General features: G+C 67.0%; 1 protein-coding gene across 2 annotated transcripts in view; it reads right to left on the bottom strand.

Annotated features, from left to right (window-relative positions):
- The window catches only part of tlcd5b (TLC domain containing 5b), a 35,462-nt gene extending 23,242 nt beyond the window's left edge, over positions 1-12,220 (bottom strand). The window contains exons 1-3 of one of the 2 annotated variants that reach the window (XM_072593544.1): positions 12,132-12,220; positions 3,101-3,163; positions 1,432-1,631 (exon numbers count right to left, since the gene is read on the bottom strand). In XM_072593544.1, the coding sequence (XP_072449645.1) occupies positions 1,432-1,631; positions 3,101-3,105 (205 nt within the window). In that variant the 5' untranslated portion in view covers positions 3,106-3,163; positions 12,132-12,220. The remainder of the gene's footprint in view (positions 1-1,431; positions 1,632-3,100; positions 3,164-12,131) is intronic. The other variant, XM_072593547.1, reaches the window with a different exon arrangement.
- Positions 12,221-12,302: the final 82 nt, after the last annotated feature.

The raw sequence follows: 12,302 nt of genomic DNA, 5'->3' as shown, positions 1-12,302 counted from the left end.
TGGAGCGGAAACATGGGAAGGAAGATTGACAGGTGGGACAGGTCATGAGGGCAGTGCTGAGCTAGAAGGTTGAAATTGGGGTAGGATGGGGAAGGGGAAATGAGGAAACTGGTTAAGTCCACATTGATGCCATGAGTTTGAAGGGTCCCGAGGCGGAAGACAAGGCGTTCTTCCTCCAGGCATCGGGTGGTGAGGGAGTGGCGGTGGAGCAGGCCCAGGACCTGCATGTCCTCGGCAGAGTGGGAGGGGGAGTTGAAATGTTCAGCCGTGGGGCGGTGGGGTTGATTGGTGCAGGTCTCCCAGAGAGGCTCTCTGAAGTACTCTGTGAGAAGGTGTCCGGTCTCCCTAATGTAGAGGAGACCACATCGGGAGCAATGGATACAGGAAATGACATGTGTGGAAGCACAGGTGAAACTTTGATGGATGTGGAAGGCTCCTTTGGGGCCTTGGACGAAGGGGAGGTGAGGGTGCAGGTTTTGCAATTCCTGCGGTGGCAGGGGAAGGTGGGATGCTGGGGGGCATGGACTTGAGCAGGTAGTCACTGAGGAACGGTCTTTGCGGAAAGCGGAAATGGGTGTGGAGGGAAATATATCTCTGGTGGTGGGGTCTGTTTGAAGGTGGCGGAACTGTCATCGGATGATGTGATTTATGCGGAGGTTGGTGAGGTGGAAGGTGAGGACCGGGAGGGGTTTTGTCCTTGTTGCAGTTAGAGGGGTGGGGTTCGAGGGTGGAGGTTTGGGACGTGGATGTGATGCGTTGGAGGGCATCTTCAACCACGTGGGAGGGGAAATTGCGATCTTTAAAGAAGGAGGCCATCTGGTGTGTTCTCTGGTAGAACTGGTCCTCCTGGGAGCAGATGCAACAGAGGAATTGAGAATACTGGATAGCATTTTTGCAGGAGGTAGGGTGGGTGTAATCCAGCTAGCTGTGGGAGTTGGTGGGTTTGTAAAAAATGTCAGCATTGATTTGGTCATCGTTGATGGGGATGGATAGGTTCAGGAAGGGAAAGAGGTGATGGATAGCATTTTTGCAGGAGGTGTAATCCAGGTAGCTGAGGGAGTTGGTGGGTTTATATGGTGGTGTTGTGTATTTAAATCAACAAAAGGCAGAACATATCAGCACTCCCTTACCAAGTGTTCTACTTCACTTGCTAGGATCAGCACAGAAAGAATAGATGCAGCAAAGTGTGGTGCTGAGCACAGATCTTGGAATAAAGAAAAATAATCAAGACAGTGATTACTGTCCAGCTTTGAGGTGTCCCACAGACTCAACCTTAATGGTCTGGGATAGCAGGTCCCTCACTGCTGCAAGTCTAATAGGGTCCCAGCAACTTGGTGTCTGTTAATTTGCCTGCTTTTTCCATCTACCTTGCTAACTAAGAATTGATGCATACAATTATTTCTTCCTATTGCAGTTTATGCCAGAGCTCACCTGGATGGGTAAAGGGCCATGGCCCGTCGATAAATCCAACATAAGCAGAGAAACAAACAATGAAGACTCCATGTATAAGGGTTACCAGACGGCAGTTCCATTCATAGTGCTGTTGATTGTTAAACTGACAGAAGGAGAGGTAAAGCGATACCCAAAATATCAAACTGCAGGTCACCAGAAGCATAGGGGCAGCCATTTCTCTAGAAAGGATAGAAACATTAAGAGGTCTGCTCATGGATAAGATAAGACAAGACACTGCAGTAGCCAGGATGAAATTGAGAAAATGAAGAGATGTCTTCAAAAGCTGATTACATCAAATTCATAAACACATCAGCAAAGGACTACCCATAGCTTTCAGAAGCTAGTTACAGTTCAACAATGACCTGAAGCTAGGCTGGAGATCAAGGCTGTGCAGACACTTACAGGTCAGTACATTAGAAGTACCTGTATATACATACACAGCAACTGTTAGGGACTAAGTTCCTGGATTTTGACCCAGCAGTAGTGATATAACTACTAAAGGATTTTGTTCAGGCCCTTGAGCCTACTTCATATTTCTGTGGGAACTTTGCTGATCAACATTTCAACTCTATTTCACTCCCTGATGCCCTTCCCTATCTAAAATCTATCAGTCTGAGCCTTGAAAGTGTAATTTGGTCCCATCATCCACAGCCTTTGTGGCCAACAGCTCAAGATATCTACTATCATTTGTGGAAAAATTGGTCCAGATTTTGCTTTTAATGGTTGAGCATAGTTTTAAGGTCATTATTACTACACCCAGCATAGCACCAGTTCCATTGCCAGTTCTAAAACATATTCAGTACCATCCTGAATGCACTCCTGAAATTATTACTGGCCTGTTCTGCATCTTTCCACCAATACAACAATTAACATAAACATCTGCATCTCTGTATTATGCCTTACTGCAGTCAGAAAGTCTATTGATAACTTGTGTCAAAGCCATGCATCCTGCTAACATCAGGAAAGACAGGATTCTTATTTAAACCCTTGAGTAGATGACAGGCTGTATCCTACTATTTTTCCTGAATGGCTGCAACTTCCACTCTCAACAATTCCTACCTCTCTGATTAATACATTGTACAGATTCCATTGTGCACACAATCTCTCATGTATCATCCAGTGATCCTATAACAGAAGAGGTGACATTGAAGCCAGTGATGTAAATTAGCCTTTAAATTAATCCTGATAATCTGTCACATTCATAAATCTAGTAATCAGTAACTATGTGGTTAGAAGATGAGATTAGAAGATGTATTAAATCGTAGATCATACACTTTACTGGGGTACATCAGTATTTTCTACTGAATCTGGAATGGGATTTTCCTGTGTCTTTGCTCCTGCCCGAGTTCAAGCCTTTGGGATTGAAGATATTTCTCAGATTAACCACAAGGTCAGATGTTTCTGGCTTTAAGAACCACTCCAGTACTGAGCACAAAAAATAAATCTGAAATTCCAGTTCATTACTAAGGGAGTGCTCCATTATCAGAGGTTCTGTCAGGTAGATGTTACAACTGCCGTTTTAGAAGTAAAGCACAGGTTTCTTCATCTTTGGCTAATATTTATCCTTCACTAAACAATGCAAAAGCAGATCATTATAACATTGCTCTTATTTTGGTTCCTGTATACACCCAAAACATTGACTTCTCACCTCATTATGCTGCCTGGCTTGCTGTGTTCTTCCCAGTCTTCTGCTTGTCTAGCTTAGTGAAGCCTGGCAGTCATGTTTCCCATATTACAATGGTTAATAAATGTAAGTAGTACTGAATTGTTTTAAAATACTTTGGCAAAAACTGAGGTTGCGAATGATTAGGAAATAGTTTACTATTTTTACCCATCTTATTTTAGATTCTCCTGTAAGTGAAAACAGACCCCATCTACGGTTTCTAATCACTTCATCATTTTGAAGACCTGTACCAGATCTTTTCGAAGTCTTCTGCTTTCTGAAGAAAAAAGGCCAACCTGTTCCATCTTTCCCAATAGCTGCAATCCCTGTTTTTGTACTCCACATAGAACATAGAAACATAGAAAAATACAGCGCAGTACAGGCCCTTTGGCCCTCGATGTTGCGCCGATCCGAGCCCACCTAACCTACACTAGCCCACTATCCTCCATATGCCTATCCAATGCCCGTTTAAATGCCCATAAAGAGAAGAGTCCACCACTGCTACTGGCAGGGCATTCCATGAACTCACGACTCGCTGAGTAAAGAACCTACCCCTAACATCTGTCCTATACCTACCACCCCTTAATTTAAAGCTATGCCCCCTCGTAATAGCTGACTCCATACGTGGAAAAAAGGGAGGAGGGGGAGGGAGGAGGGGGAGGGGAGGGAGGAGGAGGAGGAGGGGGGAGGGGGAGGAGGAGGAGGGAGGAGGGGGGAGGAGGAGGAGGAGGAGGAGGAGGAGGAGGAGGGGGGAGAGGAGGAGGAGGGGGGGGAGGGGGGGGAGGGGGGGAGGGGGGGGGCGGGGGGGGGAGGAGGGGGGGGAGGGGGGGGAGGGGGGGAGGGGGGGGGAGGGGGGGAGGGGGGGGAGGGGGGGGGAGGGGGGGGTGGGGGGGAGGGGGGGAGAGGGGGGGGGGGTGGGAGGGGGGGGGGGGGGTGGGAGGGGGGGAGGGGGGGAGGGGGGGGAGGAGGGGGTTGGGGGGGAGGAAGGGGAGGAGGGGCGGGAAAGGAGGGGGGGGAGGAGGGGGTTGGGGGGAGGAAGGGGAGGAGGGGGGGAGGAAGGGGAGGAGGGGGCGGGAAAGGAGGGGGGGGAGAGGGGGAGAGGGGGGGAGGGGGGGGGAGAGGGGGAGAGGGGGGGAGGGGGGGGGAGAGGGGGGGAGAGGGGGAGAGGGGGGGAGGGGGGGGGAGAGGGGGGGAGGGGGGGGAGAGGGGGAGGAGGGAGAGGGGGGGAGGGAGGGAGGGAGAGGGGGAGGAGGAGGAGGGAGGGAGGGAGGGAGAGGGGGAGGAGGGAGAGGGGGAGGAGGAGGGAGAGGGGGAGGAGGGGGGGAGGAGGGGGGAGGGGGGGAGGAGGGGGGAGGGGGGAGGGGGGGGAGGGAGGAGAGGGGGCGGGGGAGGGAGGGAGAGGGGGCGGGGGAGGGAGGGAGAGGGGGCGGGGGAGGGAGGGAGAGGGGGCGGGGGAGGGAGGGAGAGGGGGCGGGGGAGGGAGGGAGGGAGAGGGGGGAGGGAGGGAGGGGGGGAGGGGGGGAGGGAGGGAGGGAGGGAGAGGGGGGGAGGGAGGGAGGGAGAGGGGGGGAGGGAGGGAGGGAGGGAGAGGGGGGGAGGGGGGGAGGGAGGGAGGGGGAGGGGGGGAGGGAGGGAGGGGGAGGGAGAGGGAGGGAGGGAGGGAGAGGGGGGGAGGGAGGGAGGGAGAGGGGGGAGGGAGGGAGGGAGAGGGGGGGAGGGAGGGAGAGGGGGGGAGGGAGGGAGGGAGAGGGGGGGAGGGAGGGAGGGAGAGGGGGGGAGGGAGGGAGGGAGAGGGGGGGAGGGAGGGAGGGAGAGGGGGGGAGGGAGGGAGGGAGAGGGGGGAGGGAGGGAGGGAGGGAGAGGGGGGGAGGGAGGGAGGGAGAGGGGGGGAGGGAGAGGGGGGGAGGGAGGGGGGGGGAGGGAGGGGGGGGGGAGGGAGGGAGGGAGAGGGGGGGGGAGGGAGGGAGAGGGGGGGGGGAGGGAGGGAGAGGAGGGAGGGGAGGGAGAGGGGCGGGGAGGGAGGGAGAGGGGGCGGGGGAGGGAGGGAGAGGGGGCGGGGAGGGAGGGAGAGGGGGCGGGGGAGGGAGGGAGAGGGGGCGGGGGAGGGAGGGAGAGGGGGCGGGGGAGGAGGGAGAGGGGGCGGGGGAGGGAGGGAGAGGGGGCGGGGGAGGGAGGGAGAGGGGGCGGGGGAGGGAGGAGAGGGGGCGGGGGAGGGAGGGAGAGGGGGCGGGGGAGGGAGGGAGAGGGGGCGGGGGAGGGAGGGAGAGGGGGCGGGGGAGGGAGGGAGAGGGGGCGGGGGAGGGAGGGAGAGGGGGCGGGGGAGGGAGGGAGAGGGGGGGGAGGGGGGGGAGAGGGGGGGAAGGGGGGGGAAGGGGGGGGAAGGGGGGGGAAGGGGGGGGAGAGGGGGGGAAGGGGGGGGGAGAGGGGGGGAAGGGGGGGGGAGAGGGGGGGAAGGGGGGGGAGAGGGGGGGAGGGGGGGGGACGCGGGGGGGAGAGGGGGGGAAGGGGGGGAGAGGGGGGGGGGAGGCGGGGGGGGAGAGGGGGGAGGCGGGGGGGAGAGGGGGGGGGAAGGGGGGGAGGGGGGGAGAGGGGGAGGCAGGGGGGGAGAGGGGGGAGGCGGGGGGGGGGGGGGGAGAGGGGGGAGGGGGGAGGGGGGGGAGAGGGGGGAGGCGGGGGGGAGAGGGGGGAAAGGGGGGGAGGGGGGAAAGGGGGGAGGGGGGAGAGGGGGGGAGGGGGGAAAGGGGGAAAGGGGGAGAGGGGGGAAAGGGGGAGAGGGGGAGAGGGGGAGAGGGGGGAGGGGGGGAGGGGGGAAAGGGGGAGGAGGGGGAGAGGGGGGGAGGGGGGAGAGGGGGGGAGGGGGGGAAAGGGGGGGAGGGGGGAAAGGGGAGAGGGGGGAGGGGGGGAGGTGGAGAGGGGGGGAGGGGGGAGAGGGGGAGAGGGTGAGGGGGGAGGGGAGAGGGGGGGAGGAGGGGGGGGATGGGGGGAGGGGGGGGGAGGGGGAGGAGGGGGGAGGGGGGGGAGGGGGGGAGAGGGGTGGAAGGGGAGAAAGGGGGGGGTGCAAAGGGGGGGGTGCAAAGGGGGGGGTGCAAAGGGGGGGGTGCAAAGGGGGGGGTGCAAAGGGGGGAAAGGGGGGGGGGAGGGGTGCAAAGGGGGGGGGAGGGGTGCAAAGGGGGGGAAAGGGGGGGGAGGGTGCAAAGGGGGGGAAAGGGGGGGAGGGGTGCAAAGGGGGGGAAAGGGGGGGAAAGGGGGGGAGGGGTGCAAAGGGGGGGAAAGGGGGGGAAGGGGGGGAAGGGGGGGAAGGGGGGGGAAGGGGGGAAGGGGGGAAGGGGGGAGGGGGGAAGGGGGGGAAGGGGGGAAGGGGGGGAAGGGGGGAGGGGGGGAGAGGGGGAGAGGGGGAGAGGGGGAGAGGGGGAGAGGGGGGAGGGGAGAGGGGGAAAGGGGGGGAAAGGGGGGGAGGGGGAGTGGGTGGGGGTGGGGGAGTGGGGGAGGGGGAGTGGGGGAGGGGGGGAGGGGGAGTGGGGTGGGGGTGGGGGAGTGGGGGAGGGGGAGTGGGGGAGGGGGGGAGGGGGAGTGGGGTGGGGGTGGGGGAGTGGGGGAGGGGGAGTGGGGGAGGGGGAGTGGGGGAGGGGGAGTGGGGGAGGGGGAGAGGGAGTGGGGGTGGGGGGGGGAGGGAGTGGGGGTGGGGGGGAGAGGGAGTGGGGTGGGGGGGGAGAGGGAGTGGGGTGGGGGGGAGAGGGAGTGGGGTGGGGGGAGAGGGAGTGGGGTGGGGGGGGAGAGGGATTGGGGGGGGGAGAGGGAGTGGGGTGGGGGGGAGAGGGAGTGGGGTGGGGGGGAGAGGGAGTGGGGTGGGGGGGGAGAGGGAGTGGGGTGGGGGGGAGAGGGAGTGGGGTGGGGGGGGAGAGGGAGTGGGGTGGGGGGGGAGAGGAGTGGGGTGGGGGGGGAGAGGGAGTGGGGGGGGAGAGTGGGGTGGGGGGGAGTGTGGGGTGGGGGGGGAGTGTGGGGTGGGGGGGAGTGTGGGTGGGGGGGGGAGTGTGGGGTGGGGGGGGAGTGTGGGGTGGGGGGGGAGTGTGGGGTGGGGGGGGAGTGTGGGGTGGGGGGGGAGTGTGGGGTGGGGGGGGAGTGTGGGGTGGGGGGGAGTGGGGTAGGGGGGAGTGGGGTGGGGGGAGTGGGCTGGGGGGGAGTGGGCGAGTGGGGAGGGGAGGGGGGGGAGGGGGGGGAGGGGGGGGAGGGGGGGGGAGAGTGGGGGGGGTGGGGGGTAAGGAGTGGGGTGGGGGGTAAGGAGTGGGGTGGGGGGAGGGGAGAGGGGGGAGGGGAGAGTGGGGAGAGGGGGTGGGGAGAGGGGGTAGGGAGAGTGGGGAGAGGGGGTAGGGAGAGTGGGGAGAGGGGGTGGGGAGAGGGGGTGGGGAGAGGGGGTGGGGAGAGGGGGGTGGGGAGAGGGGGGGTGGGGAGAGGGGGGGTGGGGAGAGGGGGGTGGGGAGAGGGGGGTGGGGAGAGGGGGGTGGGGAGAGGGGGGTGGGAGAGGGGGGTGGGGAGAGGGGGGGTGGGGAGAGGGGGGTGGGGGAGAGGGGGTGGGGAGAGGGGGTGGGGAGAGGGGAGGGTGGTAAAAACAATAACTGCAGATGCTGGAAACCAGATTCTGGATTTGATGTGAAGGGCTTTTGCCTGAAACGTTGATTTCGCTGCTCCTCGGATGTTGCCTGACCTGCTGTGCTCTTCCCAGCGCCACTAATCCAGAGGTGGAGGTGGAGGTGGGGGTGGAGGTGGGGGTGGGGGTGGGGGGTGGGGGTGGGGGTGGGGGTGGGAGAGGGAAGTGGGAGAGGGAAGTGGGAGAGGGAAGTGGGAGAGGGAAGTGGGAGAGGGAAGTGTGAGGGGGGAGGGGGTGTAGGAGGGGGGCTGTGGGGGGGGGGAGGGGGTGTAGGAGGGGGGCTGTGGGGGGGGGGGAGGGGGTGTAGAGGGGGGGCTGTGGGGGGGGGGGTGTAGGAGGGGGGCTGTGGGGGGGGGGTGTAGGAGGGGGGCTGGGGGGGGGGAGGGGGTGTAGGAGGGGGCTGTGGGGGGGGGGGGAGGGGGTGTAGGAGGGGGGCTGGGGGGGGGGAGGGGGGTGTGGGGGGATGGGGTGTAGGAGGGGGGTGTGGGGGGGAGGGGGGGAGGGGGTGTAGGAGGGGGGCGTGTGGGGGGGGAGGGGGTGTAGGAGGGGGGCGTGTGGGGGGGGAGGGGGTGTAGGAGGGGGGCTGTGGGGGGGAGGGGGGTGTGGGGGGGATGGGTGTAGGAGGGGGGTGTGGGGGGGAGGGGGGAGGGGGTGTAGGAGGGGGCGTGTGGGGGGGGAGGGGGTGTAGGAGGGGGGCGTGTGGGGGGGGAGGGGGTGTAGGAGGGGGGCTGTGGGGGGGGAGGGGGTGTAGGAGGGGGGTGTGGGGGGGAGGGGGTGTGGGGGGGAGGGGTGTGGGGGGGGGAGGGGGTGTAGGAGGGGGGCGTGTGGGGGGGGAGGGGGTGTAGGAGGTGGGGGTGTGGGGGGGGAGGGGTGTAGGAGGGGGGCGTGTGGGGGGGGAGGGGGTGTAGGAGGGGGGCGTGTGGGGGGGAGGGGGTGTAGGAGGGGGGCGTGTGGGGGGGAGGGGGTGTAGGAGGGGGGCGTGTGGGGGGGAGGGGGTGTAGGAGGGGGCGTGTGGGGGGGAGGGGGTGTAGGAGGGGGCTGTGGGGGGGGGAGGGGGTGTGGGGGGGGAGGGGGTGTGGGAGGGAGGGGGTGTGGGGGGGAGGGGGTGTAGGAGGGGGGCTGTGGGGGGGGAGGGGGTGTAGGAGGGGGGCTGTGGGGGGAGGGGGTGTAGGAGGGGGGCTGTGGGCGGGAGGGGGTGTGTAGGAGGGGGGCTGTGGGGGGGAGGGGGTGTAGGAGGGGGATGGGGGAGGGGATGGGGGGGAGGGGGTGTAGAAGGGGGGCTGTGGGGGGGAGGGGGTGTAGGAGGGGGGTGTGGGGGGGGAGGGGGTGTGGGGGGGGGGTGTGGGGGGGGAGGGGGTGTGGGGGGGGGGGTGTGGGGGGGGAGGGGGTGTAGGAGGGGGGCTGTGGGGGGGGAGGGGGTGTGGGGAGGGGGTGTGGGGGGGGGAGGGGGTGTAGGAGGGGGATGGGGGGGAGGGGGTGTAGAAGGGGGGCTGTGGGGGGGAGGGGGTGTAGGAGGGGGGTGTGGGGGGGGAGGGGGTGTGGGGGGGAGGGGGTGTGGGGGGGGAGGGGGTGTGGGGGGGAGGGGGGGTGTGGGGGGGAGGGGGTGTGGGGGGGGGAGGGGGTGTGGGGGGGGAGGGGGTGTAGGAGGGGGGCTGTGGGGGGGGAGGGGGTGTAGGAGAGGGGTGTGGGGGGGGAGGGGGTGTGGGGGGGGAGGGGGTGTGGGGGGGGGAGGGGGTGTGGGGGGGGCTGTGGGGGGGGAGGGGGTGTAGGAGGGGGGTGTGGGGGGGAGGGAGGGGGTATGGGGGGAGGGGGTGTAGGAGGGGGGTATGGGGGGGGAGGAGGGTGTAGGAGGGGGGCTGTGGGGGGGGAGGGGGGTGTGGGGGGGGAGGGGGTGTAGGAGGGGGGCTGTGGGGGGGAGGGGGTGTAGGAGGGGGGCTGTGGGGGGGGAGGGGTGTAGGAGGGGGGTGTGGGGTGGGAGGGGGTATGGGGGGGAGGGGGTGTAGGAGGGGGGTATGGGGGGGGGGGGAGGAGGGTGTAGGAGGGGGGCGTGTGGGGGGGGAGGGGTGTCGGAGGGGGGCGTGTGGGGGGGGAGGGGGTGTAGGAGGGGGGCGTGTGGGGGGGGAGGGGGGTGTGTGGGGGGGAGGGGGTGTAGGAGGTGGGCGTGGGGTGGGAGGGGGTGTAGGAGGGGGGCATGTGGGGGGGGAGGGGGTGTAGGAGGGGGGGCGTGTGGGGGGGCGAGGGGGTGTAGGAGGGGGGCGTGTGGGGGGGAGGGGGGCGTGTGGGGGGGGAGGGGGTGTAGGAGGGGGCGTGTGGGGGGGAGGGGGTGTAGGAGGGGGGCGTGTGGGGGGGGAGGGGGTGTAGGAGGGGGGGCGTGTGGGGGGGAGGGGGTGGTAGGAGGGGGCGTGTGGGGGGGGAGGGGGTGTAGGAGGGGGGGCGTGTGGGGGGGGAGGGGGTGTAGGAGGGGGGCGTGTGGGGGGAGGGGGTGTAGGAGGGGGCTGTGGGGGGGGGGAGGGGTGTGGGGGGGAGGGGGTGTGCGAGGGGGGCTGTGGGGGAGGGGGTGTGGGGGGGAGGGGGTGTAGGAGGGGGGCTGTGGGGGGGGGAGGGGGGTGTGGGGGGGAGGGGGTGTGGGGGGGAGGGGGTATGGGGGGGAGGGGGTGTAGGAGGGGGGCTGTGGGGGGGGAGGGGGTGTGGGAGGGGGGCTGTGGGGGGGAGGGGGTGTAGGAGGGGGGCTGTGGGGGGAGGGGGTGTAGGAGGGGGGCTGTGGGGGGGAGGGGGTGTAGGAGGGGGGCTGTGGGGGGGGAGGGGGTGTAGGAGGGGGATGGGGGAGGGGGATGGGGGGAGGGGGTGTAGAAGGGGGGCTGTGGGGGGGAGGGGGTGTAGGAGGGGGTGTGGGGGGGGAGGGGGTGTGGGGGGGAGGGGGTGTGGGGGGGGAGGGGGTGTGGGGGGGAGGGGGTGTGGGGGGGGGAGGGGGTGTAGGACGGGGGCTGTGGGGGGGAGGGGGTGTAGGAGGGGGGTGTGGGGGGGGAGGGGGTGTGGGGGGGAGGGGGTGTAGGAGGGGGGCTGTGGGGGGGAGGGGGTGTAGGAGGGGGGTGTGGGGGGGGAGGGGGTATGGGGGGGAGGGGGTGTAGGAGTGGGGTATGGGGGGGGAGGAGGGTGTAGGAGGGGGGCTGTGGGGGGGAGGGGGGTGTGGGGGGGAGGGGGTGTGGGGGGGGAGGGGATGTAGGAGGGGGGTATGGGGGGGGGAGGGGGGTGTAGGAGGGGGTGTGGGGGGGAGGGGGTGTAGGAGGGGGGCTGTGGGGGGGGAGGGGGTGTAGGAGGGGGGCTGTGGGGGGGAGGGGGGTGTGGGGGGGAGGGGGTGTAGGAGGGGGGCTGTGGGGGGGAGGGGGTGTAGGAGGGGGGTGTGGGGGGGGAGGGGGTGTGGGGGGGGAAGGGGTATGGGGGGGGAGGGGGTGTAGGAGGGGGGTGTGGGGGGGGAGGGGGTGTAGGAGGGGGGCTGTGGGGGGGGAGGGGGTGTGGGGGGGAGGGGGTATGGGGGGGGAGGGGGTGTAGGAGGGGGGTGTGGGGGGGGAGGGGGTGTAGGAGGGGGGTATGGGGGGAGGGGGGGAGGGGGTATGGGGGGGAGGGGGTGTAGGAGTGGGGTATGGGGGGGGAGGAGGGTGTAGGAGGGGGGCTGTGGGGGGGGAGGGGGGTGTGGGGGGGAGGGGGTGTAGGAGGGGGGTGTGGGGGGGGAGGGGGTATGGGAGGGGAGGGGGTGTAGGAGGGGGGTGTGGGGGGGAGGGGGTGTAGGAGGGGGGCTGTGGGGGGGGAGGGGGGTGTGGGGGGGAGGGGGTGTAGGAGGGGGGCTGTGGGGGGGGAGGGGGGTGTGGGGGGGAGGGGGGTGTGGGGGGGAGGGGGTGTAGGAGGGGGGCTGTGGGGGGGAGGGGGTGTAGGAGGGGGGCTGTGGGGGGGAGGGGGTGTAGGAGGGGGGTGTGGGGGGGAGGGGGTGTAGGAGGGGGGTGTGGGGGGGAGGGGGTGTGGGGGGGGAAGGGGTGTAGGAGGGGGGCTGTGGGGGGGGAGGGGGTGTGGGGGGGAGGGGGTATGGGGGGGGAGGGGGTGTGGGGGGGAGGGGGTATGTGGGGGGGAGGGGGTGTAGGAGGGGGGTGTGGGGGGGGAGGGGGTGTAGGAGGGGGGCTGTGGGGGGGGAGGGGGTGTGGGGGGAGGGGGTATGGGGGGGGAGGGGGTGTAGGAGGGGGGTATGGGGGGGGAGGGGGGTAGGAGACAGAAATAGATGGAGCGAGGGGCTATGGGGGAGGGAGAGTGGGGTCTATGAGCCTCAGACCATCAGCAGCTCTCTTCCCCGTCGCCATGGAAACCCTGTGGGACCGCACTCACCCGCGGCCAGACACCCCGCTCCTCGGCGACCGACCCCGACTGACTGACTGACCCACCGCCCGCTCTCCCGGCTCTAGTGACCGCTCGCCACACCGCGGCCTCCGCCAGCAGCGCCATCGGCAGGTACCGGCCGTGACTGCAGGTTCCCGGGGATCAGAGGAACAAACAGAA

The sequence above is a fragment of the Chiloscyllium punctatum genome, chromosome 23 (assembly GCF_047496795.1).
Source record: "Chiloscyllium punctatum isolate Juve2018m chromosome 23, sChiPun1.3, whole genome shotgun sequence".
Classification (NCBI taxonomy): Eukaryota; Metazoa; Chordata; class Chondrichthyes; order Orectolobiformes; family Hemiscylliidae; genus Chiloscyllium; species Chiloscyllium punctatum.
This window is presented reverse-complemented; position numbering and strand designations above follow the sequence as displayed.